The 20,084-nt window shown below is 39.7% G+C and overlaps 1 protein-coding gene and 1 long non-coding RNA gene across 15 annotated transcripts in view; one reads left to right on the plus strand and one right to left on the minus strand.

Moving 5' to 3' along the window:
* fars2 (phenylalanyl-tRNA synthetase 2, mitochondrial) overlaps positions 1-20,084 on the minus strand; it is a 509,243-nt gene that overhangs the window by 367,717 nt on the left and 121,442 nt on the right. For all 14 annotated transcript variants that reach the window (XM_041183492.1, XM_041183490.1, XM_041183493.1 and 11 more), the window contains 2 exons: positions 15,099-15,725; positions 9,929-10,088 (listed from right to left, as the gene is read on the minus strand). In XM_041183492.1, coding sequence (XP_041039426.1) covers positions 9,929-10,088; positions 15,099-15,710 — 772 coding nt within the window. In that variant the 5' untranslated portion in view covers positions 15,711-15,725. The remainder of the gene's footprint in view (positions 1-9,928; positions 10,089-15,098; positions 15,726-20,084) is intronic.
* LOC121275827 lies at positions 1,334-7,003 on the plus strand. The gene is made up of 3 exons (XR_005942572.1): positions 1,334-1,496; positions 2,940-3,047; positions 5,297-7,003. It is a non-coding gene; the product is annotated as an uncharacterized LOC121275827 (long non-coding RNA).

The following is a 20,084-nucleotide window of genomic DNA, read 5'->3' on the forward strand; positions in this document are numbered from 1 at the left end:
AGCCTGTATTCTAGTAACCTTCCCCAGCTTAATTAAATCATTTATATATATACACACACACCCTTCTTCACAGAATAACACAATATTCCTCAAACATATTTTAAAATTAACATTCATTCTCACAATGCTAGAATCAATTTTGAGGAATCCCAGAGCCACACCTGCCCCACCATATCACTGTGTCCACAATTGTGTTAGGGCCAATCTATTTACAATATATATATATATATATATATAATATATTAGCAGAAATTAGACAGGCTAGCATAATGATAGATGAGCAACACAGGTTATTAAACCTGTAAATATGAATAGAAAATTCATGAAACAGACAAATGGAATCCTTAATTTTGTATCTCAGAGGATAGAACACAAAAGCAAAGAATTAATATTGAACTTCACACAAGACCTTAGTTAGACAGATTTTAAAACCAGGACTTGGCACAGTACCTTGTAAGAAGCAAAATAACAATATCTTAAAATAAAATTTAGATTAGCCAACATCAGATGCTGTACAAAAAAGATTACTATAGCCATTACCAACAAAGGGACAAAGAAAAATAAGGTGAAAGCGTAGAGGGACCCGATATAAGAACATAGAAAGAAGATGATGTCATATATGGGATGATGTAGGCTTTCAAGTACAGAACTCAAATGGGATGCCTTGGCTCTAAGAATATTCATGAGGTATAGAGAAGAACAAATTAAGAAATCATGTTCATGTTTGGCTAGGACACTTATGATAACACCTGAATAGCTCACATCAGAATAATGTGCTGACATCAAAAAAATAAAATGGCAATCTGTAGCCCTTGGAGGAATAGGACATAATCCCAGGAAACTAGCACTGCACATTGTGAAGAGAGATGTATGTAATTTATACAGGAGGTTTACAATATTTATCTGCCAATTGTATTTATCTACTAAGCTGTGATGCAATGCAAACTAATACAGGTCCCTCCTTTACCAATGACAATGTGTCAACCATGGCTCAGTTGGTGGAACACTCACATCTGAATCACAAGGTTCTGGGTTCAAGTCCCACTCCAGGGCTTGAGCACAAAAATTAAGGCTCACATTCCAATGAAGTGCTGAGGGATTGCTGGATGTGCCATCTTTTGAATGAGACTTTAAATCAAGGCCCTGTCAGCCTGCTTAGGACGTAAAAGATCCCATGACACTATTTTGAAGAGGAGCTGGGGAGTTGTCCCCTGGTGTCCTGCCAATATTTATCCTTCAATCAACATCACAGAAAACAGATTATCTAGTTACTACCACATTGCTGTTTGTGAGAGTTTGTTGAGCATTACAACAGTGGCCACACTTCAAAAAGTATTTCATTGGCTGAAAAGCACTTTGAGGTGTCCGGTGGTCATGAAAAGTGCCACAAAAATGCCAGTCTCATTTTCTTTTTTAATGCTGCCTAACACCTGCTCTCAATTATCAGCACCTCAGCCACATTGGGCACATCATCTACCCATGTTACAACACCAGACGTAAGTAAATTGACAACTTGGATCCAATATGTATTATTGATCCTGCTCTGACTGAGGGGAAGCATAAGCCAATACTAGGGAATGTACATGTGAAATGAGTAGACAGTCACATTGCCAACCTTATCATCTACTGTTCTTTTTATCTTAGCAGATATAACTCCTGAAATAGAAAATCAGCTGTTAGTGAGAGTAGGGAGATTTAACTGGCTAGAACAATAATCTTCTGTACTGGGATCTGGTTCTTATCTGCTGCAGGCTAATTGATGTTGTTGCCTTTTAAAATTACCATATAACTCTGAATAGAAGCACAAGATAAAAATATATGCTGAACAATCAGAAAATAAAGAAATGTTAGTATTTCAGTGTCACATCCACATGACACATTCATTTTTTAAAATTCATTCATGGGATGTAGGTGTCATTGCCAAGGCCAACATTTATTGCCCATCCCTAATTACCCTTGAGAAGGAGGCTGTAAGCCACCTTCTCAGGAAACGAGACCAATTTTCAAATTAATGGTTGCCTACAGACTATTAGACTTGAAGAAATTCAGCACTGTACAAATACATGGGCCAGAATTTTACGCTTGGCGTGCGCCTGACATACCAGAATGTAATATGACGCACGATGATGTCGGGCGTGCGTCCCGATGTCATCGCGCACTCGCGCAACATTTCATTTGACAGGTGCACACCAGAGTCGGCTGTGGGCCCACCAATAATTAAAAGGCTTATTAAGGCCATTAACGAGCTTAGTAGCTTGAAATTTACGCTGCCCGTTCAACCTAACAGTTGGTTGGCAGGTGAAAAGGGCAAGCAGCCTTTACATTTTTTAGGAAACCTCATACTTCCTAAAGCTAACACAAATTAAATAAAAACTTTATTTTGAAAATAAAAACATGTCCCATCTAATGTGACACAGTCACAAGGGGACATGTTTCATTAAATTTTTAATGTCTTTATTTATTTTTTTTAAAAGCGCTTCAATCTCACTGAGGCAGCTCCGTGCCTCAGGGAGATTGAAGTGCTCTTCCGCGCGCATGCGCAAGCTGCATGCCAGGCCCGCTCTCCCTCCTCCCCCACCCACACAGGTAGCGCTCAGCACTACCACTCACGATCCAGGCAGGGCGGGCGCCTTAGTTGGCTCACCCGCATGAAATCGCGGCGTGGAGACAATCATGGCAGCAGTTAGGTCCCTGACCGCCCTGCCCGCTCCCACCAAGCTCGCTCGATGAGGGGAAAATTCAGGCCATGATTATTAAAATTTCCAGCAGTATGGGTAGTGAAAATAAAACATACATGTTCCTTATTGTTAGACATCATACAGCAACTGAAAATTGATAAAAAAATATACTGAAATTAACGGCATAACTGAGTAAACTTATACTTTCTAGTGTTCAGCTTAACAGATCTGAAATGTTAACTCTGTTTCTTTACTCCACAGATGCTGCTTGACCTGCTGAGTATTTCCAGCATTTTCTGTTTTTATTTCGGGTTTCCAGCATCTGCAGTATTTTGCTTATACATCAAGATACATCATCTGAACCTCAAGGTGCGGTAGGTCCTGGAAACACAGGTCAACATGTGTTACTCTATATGTACATAGAGCTTGTGGGAAAACCTTATTCATTGTTCTTTTCTGCCAACAATAGATGTAGGTTTCTATCATCAAGTTGATTGGGTCACAAAATGAAGAGCTGCTGCAGCATTTTAACCATGTGGTTTCAAGCTTTGCTATTTTCCTGTGAATTAAAACCATATGCTTCCTTGAGCATATGATGTGATCTCAAAATTACAGGTTGGGAAAGTTCGTTTTACTCCCTGGACTTTGCTCGAGTTAGCTGAGTCAAACAGCGCTTAAGAGGAGTTTTGATGGAGACGTAAGGGAATAGAGGAATACGGAAACAGGGTGGGAAGAAGTAATTAGTGGGGGAGAAAGCTCATGTGGAGCATAAACAGTGTTAGGAACTAGAGATAGTTTAAATACGTTATATTTGTATTTGTGGGTGTTAGGAATGAGTTTTAGATTTAAGATTAAGCTCAATTTGTATTTCTGGATTTATGTGTTAAGAAAGGGAGAACTTGAGTTTTAGTTTCACTTTAAAAGATGCCTGCATTTTAATGAGGTTTATGACTCTTGAAGGGAAGTTAAAACAAACACAAGGTAGAAAAAAAGTGTGCTGTTGCCTAGCAACAGCGATCCAGCAAGCGGCCCCACACAGAGACAAAGAAACCTAAAGCAGTTTGAGTTCAGTTGGTCATTCTACTCTAAGGTGAAGGTAGCAATTTAAGTCTCTCTCTAGTTGAAATACTAGCAGATTGATGAGGAGTATAAGTCTAACAATCTTAGATGAATTGCTCTAAAGTTAAAATAACAGTGAATGTCAAATGAGTTCTGGATCTCAAAGGAGATACCAAGTTGTCAGCAGTCTACAGGGAGAGGGAACTGCAGAGAGCAGGTCCTAAAGGAAAAAGAGAAAGACCCAAGAAGCCCTTTTAAGTTAAGTCAAAAGGAAAGAACAGGAATCTGAAAAAGGTCCTGTTAAGTGAAGTTAAGAGTGAGGATCAGGGAAAGGCTCCAAGCTTAAAGGGGGAAAGCTGCAGGACGCAGACTTGAAGCAAAATAGGCCTGCGAGAAGACAGAAGATCCAAGGAGACAGCCGAAGGTCTGTAACTCTTTATTACGGGCATGCGGTGTTCTGTTGGCACGGCGAAATCAGTGAGAGAGAGTATTTGAAGGAAGTTTGAATGCACGTGCAATCCAGAATAGAGGAATATCAGAAAGAGAGTTTGAAACCCTGGAGGTGGACCCTTGGGGAAGGCGTCCAAGAGAAAGCATCGTTTGGAAGAAGATTCCAAAGTGGATTCTTCAAGAGTGGAGAGGAAAAAACCGAGTTAATGTTTCAAGTCCATATGACTCTTCTTCAGAGCATGTGAAGCAGTGGTGTTCTTTTGAGCCACATGGACTCAAAACGTTAACTCTGTTTTTTTCTCTCCACAGATGCTGTCAGACCCGGAGTTTTTCCAGAATTTTCTGTTTTTGTTTCAGATTTCCAGCAGTATTCTGCTTTTATCTTCAAGAGTGGAAATTGGAAACCCGTGTGAAAAACAGAGTTCAGTGAGACTGGTTGGTTCACGGTGTGACAAGCGCCCTGAGGGAATTGATGAGGGATCCATAGCATTTGTTTGGGGTGGCATCTCTCATTTGGTTTCAGAGTGTGGTGTCCCTAACCACAGGTCACCTAGTGGTTTACATGGACTGTGTACTTACTATGAATATTAGAGTATACAAAAGCTTTTGTAAATTGTGTTATCCTTACAAATCTGTATATATCCGTAACAATATAGTTGTGGGTGAAGGAGTTTTGTAATATAGTTCATCATTTCTTGTTTAATAATTATTTTATTCTTTTGTTAAAAGTTCATCAGCTGACTCCTGTGACTCGGTTTATTAGCCATTCTCCAAGTTTCTAAACCAAAAAAAAGTTAGGATCTATCAAGCCGGGTTCCACCCTGGGATCTGGCTAGTCCAGTAGTAACATCAGCTGGGATCATAACAATTGACATAGACCATTTGGATCAAATATATAAATTCCACAGTACAGAAGCAGGGTATGTAATTCTATTTATGTGGTGTTTCAATCCACGTGACTTGACTTAGAAAGCCTGCTGTTGGTTGATGTCCACCATAACACCAAACATGAGTCCAAATATACTAAGACTCTGCAAGACTCTTCCCATAAAAGAAATAGCACTGTCCCCAGGCCACAACAAAGGTTAAAGCATATTATTATTTTGCAGGAGTCTCATCAAAGGATGGCAAGACACTTAAACAGCAAGATAAGGTCATCACCCAAACCTTGAGGTCATGATTGCAGTATTGAAGATTATTGAAGCTGCCTGCAGAAATTCATCACCATCCTCTGCCTGCTGCATGATGACATGCAAGCTGTGATCCTTACCAATGGATCTGCCATAGAGTGCAAACTGGGGTCAAACAAGGCTGTGTCAATGCGCCAACATTCTTTTCTCTGTTCCTCAATGCAATAATCCGTCCCATCTCCATGAAGCTCCCCGCCAGAGTGGAGCTACCCTACAGGATGAGTGGGAAACTACTCAACTTACGATGCCTCAAATCCAGAATCAAGATCACCCCAACCTCTCTCATCGAACTATACTACGTTGATGATGTGTGCGTATGCACACACTCAGAGGTTGAGCTCCAAACTATCATCATGCATTCATGGAGGCGTATGAAAGAATGGGCTTTAGGTTAAACAACCAGAAGACAAAGGTCTTCTACCAGCCTGCTTCCGCTGCGCCACACAACTCCCCCACCAAACTATCGAGATCCATGGCAAACCATTGGCAATGTTGATCATTTCTCATACCTTAGGAGCCTCTTCTCTGCGAGGGCAGACATCGACAATGAAACTCAACACTGCCTCTAGTGTGCCAGCGCAGCCTTTGGCTGTCTGAGGAAAAGGGTATTTGATGGCAAAGACCTCAAACCCAGCACCCTGCTCATGGTCTAACAGGTCTGAAGTGCTACCTGCCCTCCTGTATGTGTCAGAGATAATGATAACATAAAGCAGACACCTTAAATCCCTGCAGAAATATTGCCAGCGGTGCCTGTGCAAAATCCTGCAAATTCAATGGCAGGATAAGTGCTCCAATATCAGTGTCCTTTCTCAGACCAACATCCCCAGCTTCGAGGCACTAGTTAATGATTAATCAGCTATGTTGGATGGGCCACATCATCTGCTTGTCTGACACAAGACTCCCAAAACAAGTTCTCTACTCCGAGCTTCATCACAGCAAATGGTTACCAGAAAGGCAGAGGAAACTTTTCAGGAACAGCCTCAAAGCATCCTCGAAAAAATGCAACATCCCCACTGATTTGTGGGGATCTCTTGCTTGAGACCGCCCAAACTGGAGAAGAAGCAACCGCAAAGGTGCCAACCATTTCAAACGTCCCCAAAAGGCTCATGTGGAGACCAAGCGCAAACAGTGGGAGAAGCATACCAAAATCCAAGCATCCCACCTGCCTGCCTCATCAAACACTACCTGTCCCACCGGTGTGCAGATCCAGCACTGGACCTTTTAGTCACCTCAGGATCCACAACCCCAAAGTGGAAGAAACTCATCCACAGTCTGGAGAAACTGCCTAAGAAGAAGTGTTAGAAATCTTTTGAAAAACCAAGAACTGAATGGCTGGATAAAATTTGTGTGGAGGACATCAACTGTGCCATAATAATATATTCAGTGTTGAACACAAATGATTAAATTACTTGCTAATTCTCAGGTGATGTAAAGTTCCAACCAGTTAATGGATTATATTTGATTAAATGGCACAACCTTGTATCAGACAAATTTAGGAACCACAGGATCCCACTAATCAATTCTAGGGTGAGAAAACATGCAACAGCCTTGGCTGACACACGCAATATGACATTGACAATAAATTACTAGGGGTTGTTTACTACGTACAACTTATGAAATAGCGACAGAAGGTCTTTCTCATGAATAAAGTAATCCCTTCAAATTTGCTGCCCCCACTTTATTCTATGCCTGTTTATTCTGGGTATTAACCACTGTAAATCACTGAATTATTGTGAAGCAATCATAGCATATAACTTGCCATCACAATTGAAATCACTCTATTATGCAGAGCGGCGAAGCTTTGATATAAGCATATGTGTGATGATGAACAACTGAGAAACAATAAGAGTGAATTGCTGCTAGATGGTTCAGCAAAATTGCATTACTTACCTTGTAGTGCTTCTTCATTCTTCATCTGATCTTCCACACACGAAAAATGAGACATTTTTGTTTTTGTTTTTATGTAGTTTAAAATAGCAAAACTAAAGCAATATTAGAAATGGGCATCTATCACCTATGTGTCTGAGCTGTCTATGAAATTTCCTTTACTCTAGGTGAGAATTAGATTGTACACTTCTAATTATTGTGAAACAGAAGGCCTTTCAGCACTGTGGTGTTTGATGTCCAGGTAAGATAAGGGTAGTTTTGTTCATCTGGGCTCTTCATGGAAAATTTCATTCATAGGGAGTCCCAAGAATTAGAGCACTTTTTTGATTCATTCACACGATGTAGGCACAGCTGGCTTGGCCAGCATTTATTGCCCATCCCTGGTTGCCTCAAGGAAGCGGTGGTAAGTGGCCTCCTTGAACTGCTGCAGTCCATGAGCGGAACCCATGTGGTCAAAAGTCATGTTAAGGAGGATTCCAGGATTTTGGCCCAGTGACGGTGAAGGAATGTTGATATAGTTCCAAGTCAGGATGGTGTGTGACTTGGAGGGGAGCTTGAAGATGGTGGTGTTCCCATGTGCCTGATGCCCATAGGTGGTAGAGGTTGGAGTTTGGAAGATGTTGTTGAAAGAGCCTTTGTGAGTTGTTGCAGAGCATTTTGTAGATGGTACAGACTGCTGCCACTGTCCACTGGCGGTGGAGAGAATGTTTAAGTTGGTGGATGGAGTGTCAATCAAGTGGCTGCCTTGTCGTGGATTGTGTCAAGTTTCTTAAGTGTGGTTGGAGCAGCAGTGATCCAGTTAACTGGGGAGTATTACATCAACTCCTGACTTGTGCCTTGTGGATGGTGTATAGGCTTTGGGAGTCAGGAGGTGAGTTACTGGCCACAAAATCCCAGCCTTGGACCTACTTTTGTAGCTGGTCCAGTTAAGTTCCTGGTCAATGAATTCAAATCCCACCATGGCCACTGGGTAATTTAAATGCAATTAATTAAATCTGGAATAAAAAGCTAGTATCAATAATGGTGACCATGAAAATATCAGGTTGTCGTAAAAACCCATCTGGTTTTGTACAACATACTACTGCTCACTTTATTCCAGCTAAAGGGACTTTGCTTCTCACAACAGACCACTTAATACTCCAGCCAGAGTCTGTATTGCCTCACTATTAGATTACTCAAACATTAACTATCAAACATACTATTAATTTATCATACCTGGGTGAGGTTTTGTGTTTCTTGTTCAAATTGCCCAGGGTCTGATCTTAGGAGACTAAACAATTAGCATCAGAGAAAGAATCTAGAGAATATAGTGGTAATTATACAGAAGAATACAAAAGCTATGCTTTTTAGGTTGTATAAAAAGGCCATTAACCAATCATATGCTCCCTAGTTAAGCACGTAGAGCCAACATAGAACTGTCAAAAGCAAACAAATGGTCTTTAGAATGTGAAGGGCTAAAGCTCAAACTGGAATTATATAATCGGCATGGAGAATGTGCTACGCCTGAGACACATTCGTACAGCGTCCCTTTTGCACTGAAACACATATTGTAGTGACTAAACCAAAACAAAACAAAGCACTTTCAGTGGTTATGCTACTTGACCAGGAATCCAAAGGCCTGGAATACTGATCTGGAAGTATGAGTTCAACTTCCGCCATGGTAACTCCAGAATTTAAATTCAGTTAAATAAATCTGAAATAAGAAGCTAGTATCAGACCATGAAATTGCCAAACTGTTTACACATATCCATTAGGGAAGGAAATTTGCCATCCTTACCCAATGTGGCCTGTGTGTGATTCCAGACCTTGCTTTTTAACATCTCATTTGTGGCTTCCAACCTTTTTCAGTTGGATCGCATTAACATGAAAAAAGCCTAAAATAAATTAAGAAAAGTAAAAGCTGCATTTTTATTGTGGGATAAAAAGCTATTCATTATGCTGCATTTTACGATTTCAAATAATTATTTTAACAGAAAACATCATTGTGCTCAAAATAAACCAATTCAAGTGGTATAGCGATACCAAGGTTATGGATGGATCAAGAGACAGGTTTTATGGTTGTGACCATTAATGTTTCTATATAGCTAATGATAAATTACTCTGAATGTGCTATTAGAAGCTTTTTGTTATGAGGAGAATCAATAGCCCAAAAAATCTGTCATAATTCCACCCATCTTAAGTTTGTTATAAAGATAACTTCATTGATAAAATGATAACAAAAAATAATCAAAAATATGATAATTTGGATTTAGGTCTATTTTAAATTTGCTTTTTTTTCTACTGATACATAAATACAATGTTTTTTTTATTACATATGCAAATTACCCATTTTATCAGAGACAGTTGACAATTTGCCAAGAATTTGTTTTAGAAATGTTGAATTTTCATCTTGGGGCACCCAACAGTTTTAAAAAAAAATCTCTTCAGGTTAAAAAAAAGGTTGTCCACCCCCCCTTTCTAGACCCACAGCAATGTGGTTGACTTAACCATCTTCTGAAATGGCCTAGGAAACCACTTGTTGTGCTCAATAGGGCAATTAGGGATGGGCAATAAATGCTGGTCTTACCAGTGTCATCACAATGTAAATTAATAAAAGTAAGTGAAATGAAAGTCACGTGTAAGCATTAAGATCAGATCACGTATGCATAATAATACTTTACATACCTTTCCCAAAAAGGTGCGTCATGACTTTCTTCAGGGTCTGCTTTAAAGCAAACTCAAGTAGTTTAACTGCCTCCAGTGTGTGTATCTCTTGTTTATAGGGTGTGCGGCATCCCTTCTCAAAGATGCAAAGTTCTTCACCATTTTGCACATTAGCAAACAACTGGAAATAAGAGAAGTCCCTCTGGTTAGTTAAAGTGACAGGAACTAGTTAGAAGTTTTGCATTTATAGGCTTGATCCTTCTCCCCATCCATCAACGTTTTAATTTTATTTTATCAAAATTACAGATTTATCATTATAAAGTAATTCCATTTAGTTTAAGGGAAAAAAACAATAAAAATATACAGGAGTGATTTTAATGCCATACATCAAGTTTCAAGTGCCATTTATAAATCATGGTGATATCACTTGGCAACTTTGATGGAGTTATTGCCTTATAAACTCATCATTGTCCATGTTCCTTTCTATATGCACAGGTACAGTATTCGTACACTGGTTCCTAAAATAATTTTACAAACCCTACTATCACCCATTCCAATTTGAAGCCATTATTCTGTAAAAGGAAACTTGTACGTCAGGTCAGTGAGGAGCACTGTTTTGTGGCACATTACACTTATTGTGCCCAAATAGTACATAGTGGAATGAATGTACAAGAACAATAAAAAGGTGAATGCTTCAAAGTGCTTTGCAGGGTGAGAGGGTCACCTAGCAAGAAGCAAATGGATTTGGGAGGTGAAAAAATAGAAGAAGCAAGGCTCAGTTAAAGGGCTGATTACTTTTTTTTTAAGGTCAACCTTTAAAACAAGGAGGGAGGTAATAAGGGAAAGGGGATTTAGAAAGGAATTCTAGAAAGTAGGACCATAGTAGATCAAAGGTCAGCCTATGATGATGAAGTTAAAGGAGGGGGCAACAAGTAATAATCCAGATTCAGAGGAAAGGAGGGTATAGAGAACATAAGAAATAACAGCAGAAGTAGACCATATGACCCCTGGAGCCTAATCCGCCATTCAACACAATCATGGCTAATCTTCTGCCTCATTCCAATTTCCTGTCCCCTCTCGACATCCCTTGATTCCCTGAGAGACCACAAATCTTTCTATATCACCCTCAAATATATTCAATAATAGAGCATCCACAATATTCTGGGGTAGAGAATTCCAAAAAATTCACAACCCTTTGAGTAAAGAATTTCTCTTCAAGTCAGTCCTAAATGATCAGACCCTTATCTTGAGATTGTGCTCCCATGTTCTAAATTCCCCAGCCAGCAACAAACAAGACATTAGATTGGAGATACTTCCCACATCAGATGTAGCTGAATCACAAAAAGATCTGGAGATGATTATGAGGACTTGGAATGAACTGATTGCATCATAAGCCATCAGTGCAGTTTGGTGAGGTTGGTGGTAATGAATTAGCAGAAAATGGTGAAGGTTGCAGATATGGCCAGCAAGGAGGGAATTTGAAAAATACAATGCACAAGATGATGAAACATGGGCAACTATGAAAGATGACAGTGTGGATGTGAGCTTTAAAGTTGTGCACAGGGTTAAACAGTTCTAAAGGGTGCATGTTACTGGATTTAGTTTGAGTAGGAGGCACACTGCAATTAATAAACAAATCATCTCAATGATCATTTCAAAATATTACATTTGCAATAAGATGTAAAATTATGGAAAAGTTCAGTTCTCCCATTCAACTAAAAGAAGCAACATTTTTTATTGAAAAGAACTTGGCAAAGTTTTGCTTGTCAATTTTTGTGACATAATGACGCAATCTGGGTTAAAATGCTTTATTTTTCAAACTTATCTCTGACATATTGCAACCACAATGAAATCTTGTTGCTCTTTCTCCTGTGATAGAGAACAGTCTGTTTAAATATTGCTTACCGGTATTTTAAAAATTATCCAATTAAATGACCGGATCACGCACAGTGTCTATTCCAGTGATGAATTAATATTTAGCTACTTCTAGCTTAGTTGTAACACGATTACTGTGGAAATACCCATGCAGTAACATTCTACAAGTGCTCTTCAATTCATCTCTGAAGTACTGGTGGAATGAAGAAATTAAATTAGGGTTCTCAGGTGTAAAAATGTAGATTTACAAATCTAATGATGTGTCTACCCTAGAATTAACCCCTTCCTAACTCACCCAATGGCTTAGTGCAGGTATATACCCGGATGAGGTACTAAGCTACAAAGAACAAGAAAGTTCCAAATAAAGTTAAGTCTTGTATTTCTACAGTGCCTTATCACATCTCTCAAATATCTCAAAGCATTCCACAGAAAGTGAAATGCTTTGAGTGCAGTGACTGGATCTTTGCAATTATCTGCTTTATAACAAGTTGTGCATAAACAGGTGCAAAATATCATCTGTTAATTTGTTGGTTAAAATCATAGAATGGTTACAGCACAGAAGGAGGCCATGCCTGTGCCAGCTCTCTGCAAGAGCAACTTAGTCTCATTCCTCTGTCTTTTCTCTTAGCCCTACCAATTTTCTTTCCTCAGATAATTAATTATCCAATTCTCTTCTGAAAGCCATGATTGAATCTGCCTCCACCACACTCTCAGGCATGCTTTCTAAGTCTTAACCACATTCTGCATAAAAAAGCTTCTCCTGCATAAAAAAAGTTGCTTCTTTTACCAGTCACCTTAAATTGGGGTCCTCTGGTTCTCCATCCTTCTGCCAATGGGAGCAGTTCCTCGTCCCTAGAACGATTCTTGTAAATCTTTTTTGCACCCTCTCTAATGCCTTCACATCTTTCCTGTGTGGTGAGCAGAACTGGACAGAATACTCAAGTTGAAGTCAAACCAGTGTTTTATACAGGTTTATTATAACTTCCTTGCTTTTGTACTCTATGCCCCTATTTGTAAAACTCAGGATCCTGTATGCTTTATTAACCACTTTCTCAACCTGCCTTGCCATCTTCAATGTTTTGTGTACATATATCTCAGGTCCCTCTGCTCCAGTACACCCTTAATTTTATATTGCCTCTCCTACCAAAATGAATCAATTCACACTTCTCTGCATTAAATTTCATATCCTACTTTGGCTGCCCGTTCCACCAGACTGTCTATGTCATTTTGAAGTTTGACAAGTTCCTCCACACAGTTCACAATACTTCTAAGTTTTGTGTCACCCACAAACTTTGAAACTGTGGCCAGTACACTCAAGTATAGGTCATTACATACATCAAGAAAAGCACGGATCTTAACACTGACCCGGGGAACTCCACTATAAACCTTCCTTCAGTCTGAAAAACAACCATTCACCAATACTCTCTGATTCCTATCACTCAGCCAATTTTCTATCCATTCTGCCACTGCCTTTTATTTCATGAGCTCTAACTTTGCTCAAAAGCCTGTTGTGTGGCACTTTACCAAATGCCTTTTAGAAGTCCATTTCCACCGCATCAACTACATTACCCTCATCAGCTCTCTCTGTTACCTCATCAAAAAACTCAAGCAAAGTAGTTAATCAGGATATGCCCTTAACAAATCCATGCTGACTTTCCTTATCTGCATTTGCCAAGCAACTGTTAATTTGTCCCAAATTTCCCCATGAGGTTAAACTGATTAGCCTGAAGTTGCTTGCATTATCCTTACACGCTTTTTTGAGCAAGATTATAACATTTGTAATTCTCCAGTCCTCTGGCACCACCCTAGTATCTAAAAGAGGATTGGAAAATTATGGATAGTTCCTCTGCAATTTCCAAAATTACTTCCCTCAGTATCCTTGGATGGATCTCATTCAATCCTGGTGACTTATCAATTTTAAGTGCAGTGAATCTATCTAACTCCTTTTTGGCTATTTTTAGTCCATGAAGTGTTTCAAACACCTCCTCTTTCACTATGATCTGGGCAGTATCTTCTTCCTTGCTAAAGACAGATGCAAAGTACTTGTTTAGCACATCTTCCGTACCACTTGCTTCCGTGCATAAATCCCTTTTTAGGTCCATAATCAGCCCTACTCCTCCTTTTACCACCCTTTTACCCCTCCCTGTCCTTTACCCTATTACTACGCAGGCCAAATTAGGATAATTAAAGACTCCATTATAACCACTATAATTCTTGCAACTTGCTGTAATTTTGTTGCAACTTTGTTCCTCTATATCTTTTCCACTAGTTGGTGACCTATAGAATACACCCAGTAATGTAATGATATTTCTATTGTTTTTTTAGCTCTAACCAGATTCTATCCTTGACTCATCTAGGACATCCTCTCTCCAGCACTGTAATGTTATCCTTAATCAATACTGCCACCCCTCCTCCATTCTTTCCTTCCCTACCTTGTATCCTGAAATATTTAGTACACAGTCCTGTCCTTCCTTGAGCCTTGTCTCTATTATTTCCACATCTTTTCTATCTGTGCTTACAGCTCACCAATTTTATTTACCACACTCCTCGCATTTACATACATGCACAATAACCCAAATTTAGACTTTATTACATTCCGTCTTACTCTGACCCCACCTAATAAATTTGCTATTTCCTACTCTAGTGCTATCTGTCTCTCTGAAATCTCTGTGCCCTTCGTTTTCCTCTCTAATAGTCCCTCCTGGTTCCACATCCCTGCCAAATTAGTTTAAACCCTCCCTATGATGGAAAAAATTTGGTCTGGAGACCAGTAGATCTCCCTGTCATTCTTGAAATTGTGTCATGGGATTATTAATAATTGCCTGAACCAAAGGAAAAGGCATCTCAGTTTAAGGATAGAACTCTAGCAATGGAGGGCAACTTGAGCACCTCCTTACTAATGCACTGCAGTTTCTTGCCTGGATTATCTGCTCAAGTCCTGAAGTGAGACTCAGGGATGAAAAGGTTAACAATATGACACTGCGCTGTGAGCTGCTCTGAACAACAGTGGCCACCACAGGTTTCCAACCATTCCTGGTCACTGTAGTGTGTTTCTTACTGAATGCAAGTGACAAAGTAAAATGGAGACAAAATTGTCATGGGTCAAATGTGAAGATATCCACTGGGCTGAGGTGAAAGCATCACTAACCAACTATGAAATTGCACCCCAGCAAGAGTCACCAACTCAAAAAATGAGGGAAGAAAACTGTAAATGATATTGATTTTTTCATCCATCAACACAAGACCAAAGACTAAATATTTGCATCAAACAGAATTTTTGAGAGGTAACTAAGGAAAAATGCCAATCAATTCTCACCTCGTGTCTTGAAAATAGTCTGACCCCCTCCATTTGATGGAAGACTGGATAGTGGCTGCTGTCAATTTCATCACGCCGATAGACATCTCCAACTACCAGAAAGGCGTTGAGGCCTGCACGAATAAGATCGTGCTGGTGAGCAGATGTGTGAGCCCGGAGCATGTTAGTTTGATTCAGATAAAAGTTATCCCCTTTCCTCCTGCTTGCATGAGCTGGTGGTATTAGCAAACTGTCAAAGTTCTGCTCTGTGGTAACCACAGGGGACAGATTATCATACACTGAAAACAATGGATTCCTATTGCGACTCAAATAGTGCGTATAGAAATGATCCTTAATGCGTTCCTTAATGAGCCATAAAGGGTGGTTTCTTTGGTTCTGTAAGTTTTTCCCCACTTTGGACAAAATCTTTGGTGTAACATTTGTATAATCATCTCGAGAGTAGAATTTCCCAAAGAGTTCAATCGAGTCAGAAGGTGTTGCACTGGCTGCTGGACCTGACGTTATGTTTTTGAGCTGCTTCATATTTCTACCAGCATCTCTCGGTTGTAACTGTAGAGACTGTAAAGCCTTTTGGAACTGTAGATATGAGAAGAATTTGCAAGGTATCTTCATTATTGTCAATCCAACCTGGAAAAAAAATGTTTAACTCATGCATTCAATTTGTACATCATTCATGTGCATAGACTAACTCAGTACCACAAAAATATTGCAATTCAACATCCCCAACTAATAAACAGAAACAACATAACATATCCAAGAACTTTGGACAAGCTGGTTATAGAATTTGTCCAAGTAACATTGTTAACATCAAATTAGCAAATAATAAAGTGATGGGTAAATGAAGAAGATAAACAAATAAAAAGCTCTAAGAGAACTTGAGGAGAATGCCAAATGGCTTTCTTTCATCACATTCAGTTATCAAACACCTAACTAGAGAATGAACAATGATGATATCAGAAATTCAGAAAACTATGCATAAATGAAATTCAGTTGTAAAATAATATAAGTGCAAGAGGCTAATTCAAACTTAATGGAGAAGTTAAGTTTTCTCAGGATGAGCCACATGCTAATGAGAAGAAGAAGAATTAAAGAATGTATCTTATTTGCAGCTGGTCACTAATGCACAAGAGGCCAGAATTGGAGCAATGGAGAGTTCGTGTGGAGGGCTAAATCTGGGGGAAGAGAGAAGTGTGAGTAGCCATAGGACTAGGGGAAGTTACAAAGATAAGGAGGATAAGGTCATAAAAGGATTTAAACATAAGAATGAGAACATTAAGTTGGAGGTATCGGGTGACTGGAAGCAAAATGTATGATAGCAAGGACAAGAGTGGGATAAGCAGTACTTGTTGCGGGATAGGAGAGAGAGGTAGCGAATTTTTGGACGAATTAAATTTTATATAGGGTGGGAGATAGGAGGCCAGCCAAAAGAGCATTGGAATAGTCATATCTGGAGGTGACAAAGGCATGAATGAGTGTTTCAGCAGCAAATTGACTAGGACAGGGGCAGAGAAGGATGAATGTTACAGAAGTGGAAGTAAATGGCTTTTGTGATGGTGCAGATTTGGGATTGAAAGCTCAGCTAAGGGTTGAATAGGGTGGCAAAGTCACTAACAGCTTGAGACAGTGGCCAGGAAGGGAGATGGAATTGGTGGCACGGGACGCTATTATGGCAGAGGCCTTAGAAAATATCTTGAACTTTCCCAATGTATGAGCAAGGAAAATTGCAGCTCAGACAAGACTGAAAAAAGGATAAGCAGTCTGATAGTATAGAGACAGTGAATGAGTAGAGAAACAGGTAGTGGAGAATTAGAACTGAGTGTCATCAGCGCATATGTGGAAGCTAATCCTATGCTTTGGATGATGTTGCCAAGGGGGTGGCATATAGATAAGGAGGAGGATGAGGCTAAGGATAGGTTCAGAGGTAATACTGCAGAGGTGGAAAGCTATTTCTGGAGATGGCATCATAAACAACATAAGCTCAGAGAGGGTCTTTGTTTTGAAGGTGGAGGTTGGGGAAGTGGGAATGAGTTTAAGGAGATGGTTGATAGTGGAGAAAAGAAACTGGAGATTAAATTTGATCTCCAAATGATCCTAGAGTAGTGGTTGGTTTTGGCATGAGAGTGAAGTTTGAGCTGGTAATGAAGCACTGAAATAGTTGTCCAGCAGACAGACTCAATCTTCATCCTTTATACTGAGGGGAGCAGTATGATCAGATTGAAGAGAGTAAAGGACAAGGTCATCAAATGTAGAGGTGTGAGGATGACTTAACAGATTCATAACCGCAGAACTACCAGGGTGAAGGAAAGTCAAAGCTTGAAAGTGCAAGGGACTGGGGCTTTTCCAGGAACAGACACAGTTCAGAAGAAGTACAGGATACAGATGATGAAGAATTTAAGCAAATGGGCAGAAATAGTATTATCTATTAACAAAAACAGGGGATTAAAGAGGCCAAATGAGAATGCAAGGTTGAAAGGTTTGTCGTTAATATGGGGATAAGAACGATATATGGGATAGGTTGAGAAAGAACAGAATACATATGAAGTGACAACAGAGAGGGCAAGACGAGTTAAGTTGGAAATTGAAATCACTGGGAAAGAGGCTGGCTAAATTAGTTCCCAACATGTTCACTGGCCAAGAAGATCAAGAAGAAAACAGGATGTTGCAGTTGGGGTTGCTACTCGTAAAGAGGTGGCAACAGGTGCCTCGATTGCAAAAATTCCAGCAGACATACAGAGGGCAGCCATGGGCTTTTTCAAGGGGGATTCCAGTTTAGCTTGCAGGAGAGAAGAAAGACAGAGGAGCAGCAATTTGTTAGAGTAGAGATTTGGCAGATAGTGATGCCCACATCCTATAAACAAATTTTTTAAAAATCTGGTGATAGAAAAAGATAGGAGACTGGAGAGAAGGACCCAAGAGGGCAATGAGAAAAGAAAAGGAGATAAAAGTAATAGCCTCTAGGTTAGGCAGAGGTAAAGGATTAGGGAGCAGTTCTCAACAGGGCAAGCAATTCCTGTTGTGGATTGAATTGCACCCACAGTTCCTAGAGTTTTGGGGCTGGATTTTACAACCCCCAGTCGGGCATCTTTTAGGCGGGGTTGAAGGGGCATGCCAAATATATCAGGTGCCCAGCCCACCATCTTCCCACAAATCCCCTGAGCTGTTCCCCATAATTCATTAGGTGGGCGGGTGCCGAAATCAGGAGCCCAGCTGCCATATTTAAATAAAGGATAAAAGTTAGTTGAGCTTGTTACTAAACAAATTGACTGGGATATTACGCTGCCCATGCCGTAATGCAATTGGCATGGGGAGGCAAGCTGGAGTGGTAGGCCAATTTTTGAAAAAAGGCAGGAATGAAAGGAGGGCACATCATTCGTGGGGTACCCTATGCACATTGGGGGAAACTCCCCTCAACATGGCCCATGAAGGAGGGGATCCAATAGGGCACTTCCCACTTGGCAGACAAATGAGGTTTATTAATGTTGGATTGGTTGAGTCAAAAGGATTCTGATGATCAGACAGATTTTACAGGCTAGTAACATTTGGATCAGGTGAGTTTTGGTGCCAGTTATCCTAAGCAGAGATGATGAAGGCACTGAACTTATGTAATACTAGGGTAGCTTGTGTATTGACAGATAGAAAACAGTTAAGACCAGCATAGCTACAAACGCAAAGAGATAGGGCCCAGTATGATATTAACTTCATTGGCAGCTGCCTGGCCTTTTGATTGGGTTATGCTAGTCCTTCCAACCTAGCTGGATCTGAACATTTGCCTTTTCACAGAATGCTAGGCTGACACAACAATTTAATAAAATGTTCCAAGGTGCTTCAAAGGAGAATTGCCAAACAAAGTATGATATCAAGCTACCTAAGGAGATATTAGGCTAGATGACCTAAAGCTTAGTCAAAGAGGTAGGTTTTAAGAAGCATCTTAAAGGAGGAAAGCAAGGTAGAAAGGCAAAGAGATGTAGACTGAATTAAAAAGCTTAGGGCCTAGGCACCAATGGTGGAGCGATTCAAATCGGGGATGCTTAATAGGTCAGAATTTGATGAACGCAGGTATGTCCTAGAAGTCAGAAAATACAATTACTATTTAGACTCTTCATGTTGCTGATACGTCCATGGGGACCAAGAAAAGCCCTCATGAAAACAGTTTTAGGCAAAAAAATTAAACCGATCACAAAGGAGGAAACAAAGGTTCCCTTGGACATTAGAATTTACCAACTGGAGAAGAAATATTACATCTACCAGGTATAGTGCCAAGGCTGCATTTTTTCAATAAGCAATAACACCACCTTGGATAAAAATCACTGACAAGGATACTGCTACTGTATAATTTTGTAATGTAATAAACTTCTGAGAAATAGGTTTCAAAGATTTTTACATTAACTTTACAGAGTGAACAGTTGTAGATTTAAGTCTCATTAATATACAGTCCTGAATAAAAGATAAATAACACAATCAAAATTCAAACACACAAGTGTGTCACATACATCATTCACCAAAATCTCATTAATGTTAGCAAAGAAACAAAATGAAAGTTTATTTTCTGCTGCTTTAACTGTTTGACATTCTAACAAATTTTCCCTCTTCAAAATAAGACATGCATTATCTTTCACTACCCTCATTTTCCTATATTTCCCTCTTGCAATTACAAAGCCTACATCACACACAACAGACAAGTGTTGGTTGGTATATACAAAATCTGCTCTAAGATGTTACATGCAATTTCCTGAATTTAATAGCACTGGGGAATATAACCACTCTAGATGGACAATGAACTATAATGATCAGAAATCATTCGAAACTAAACCTAGATGCTTGGGTTCAATGGATTGGTACACTGGCAAAATCAGACAGGTGGTATTAAAGCCTCCTTTAAAGTTATCAGGGTTGTAAGTCAACATGTTTGTGCCATCTCAATCCTGGTCCTAAGAAGTGCAGGTCTCAAAAACTGCCTACAGTTGATCATAAATTGGAATAAAAAAT

This window comes from Carcharodon carcharias, chromosome 3 (assembly GCF_017639515.1).
Source record: "Carcharodon carcharias isolate sCarCar2 chromosome 3, sCarCar2.pri, whole genome shotgun sequence".
Lineage (NCBI taxonomy): Eukaryota > Metazoa > Chordata > Chondrichthyes > Lamniformes > Lamnidae > Carcharodon > Carcharodon carcharias.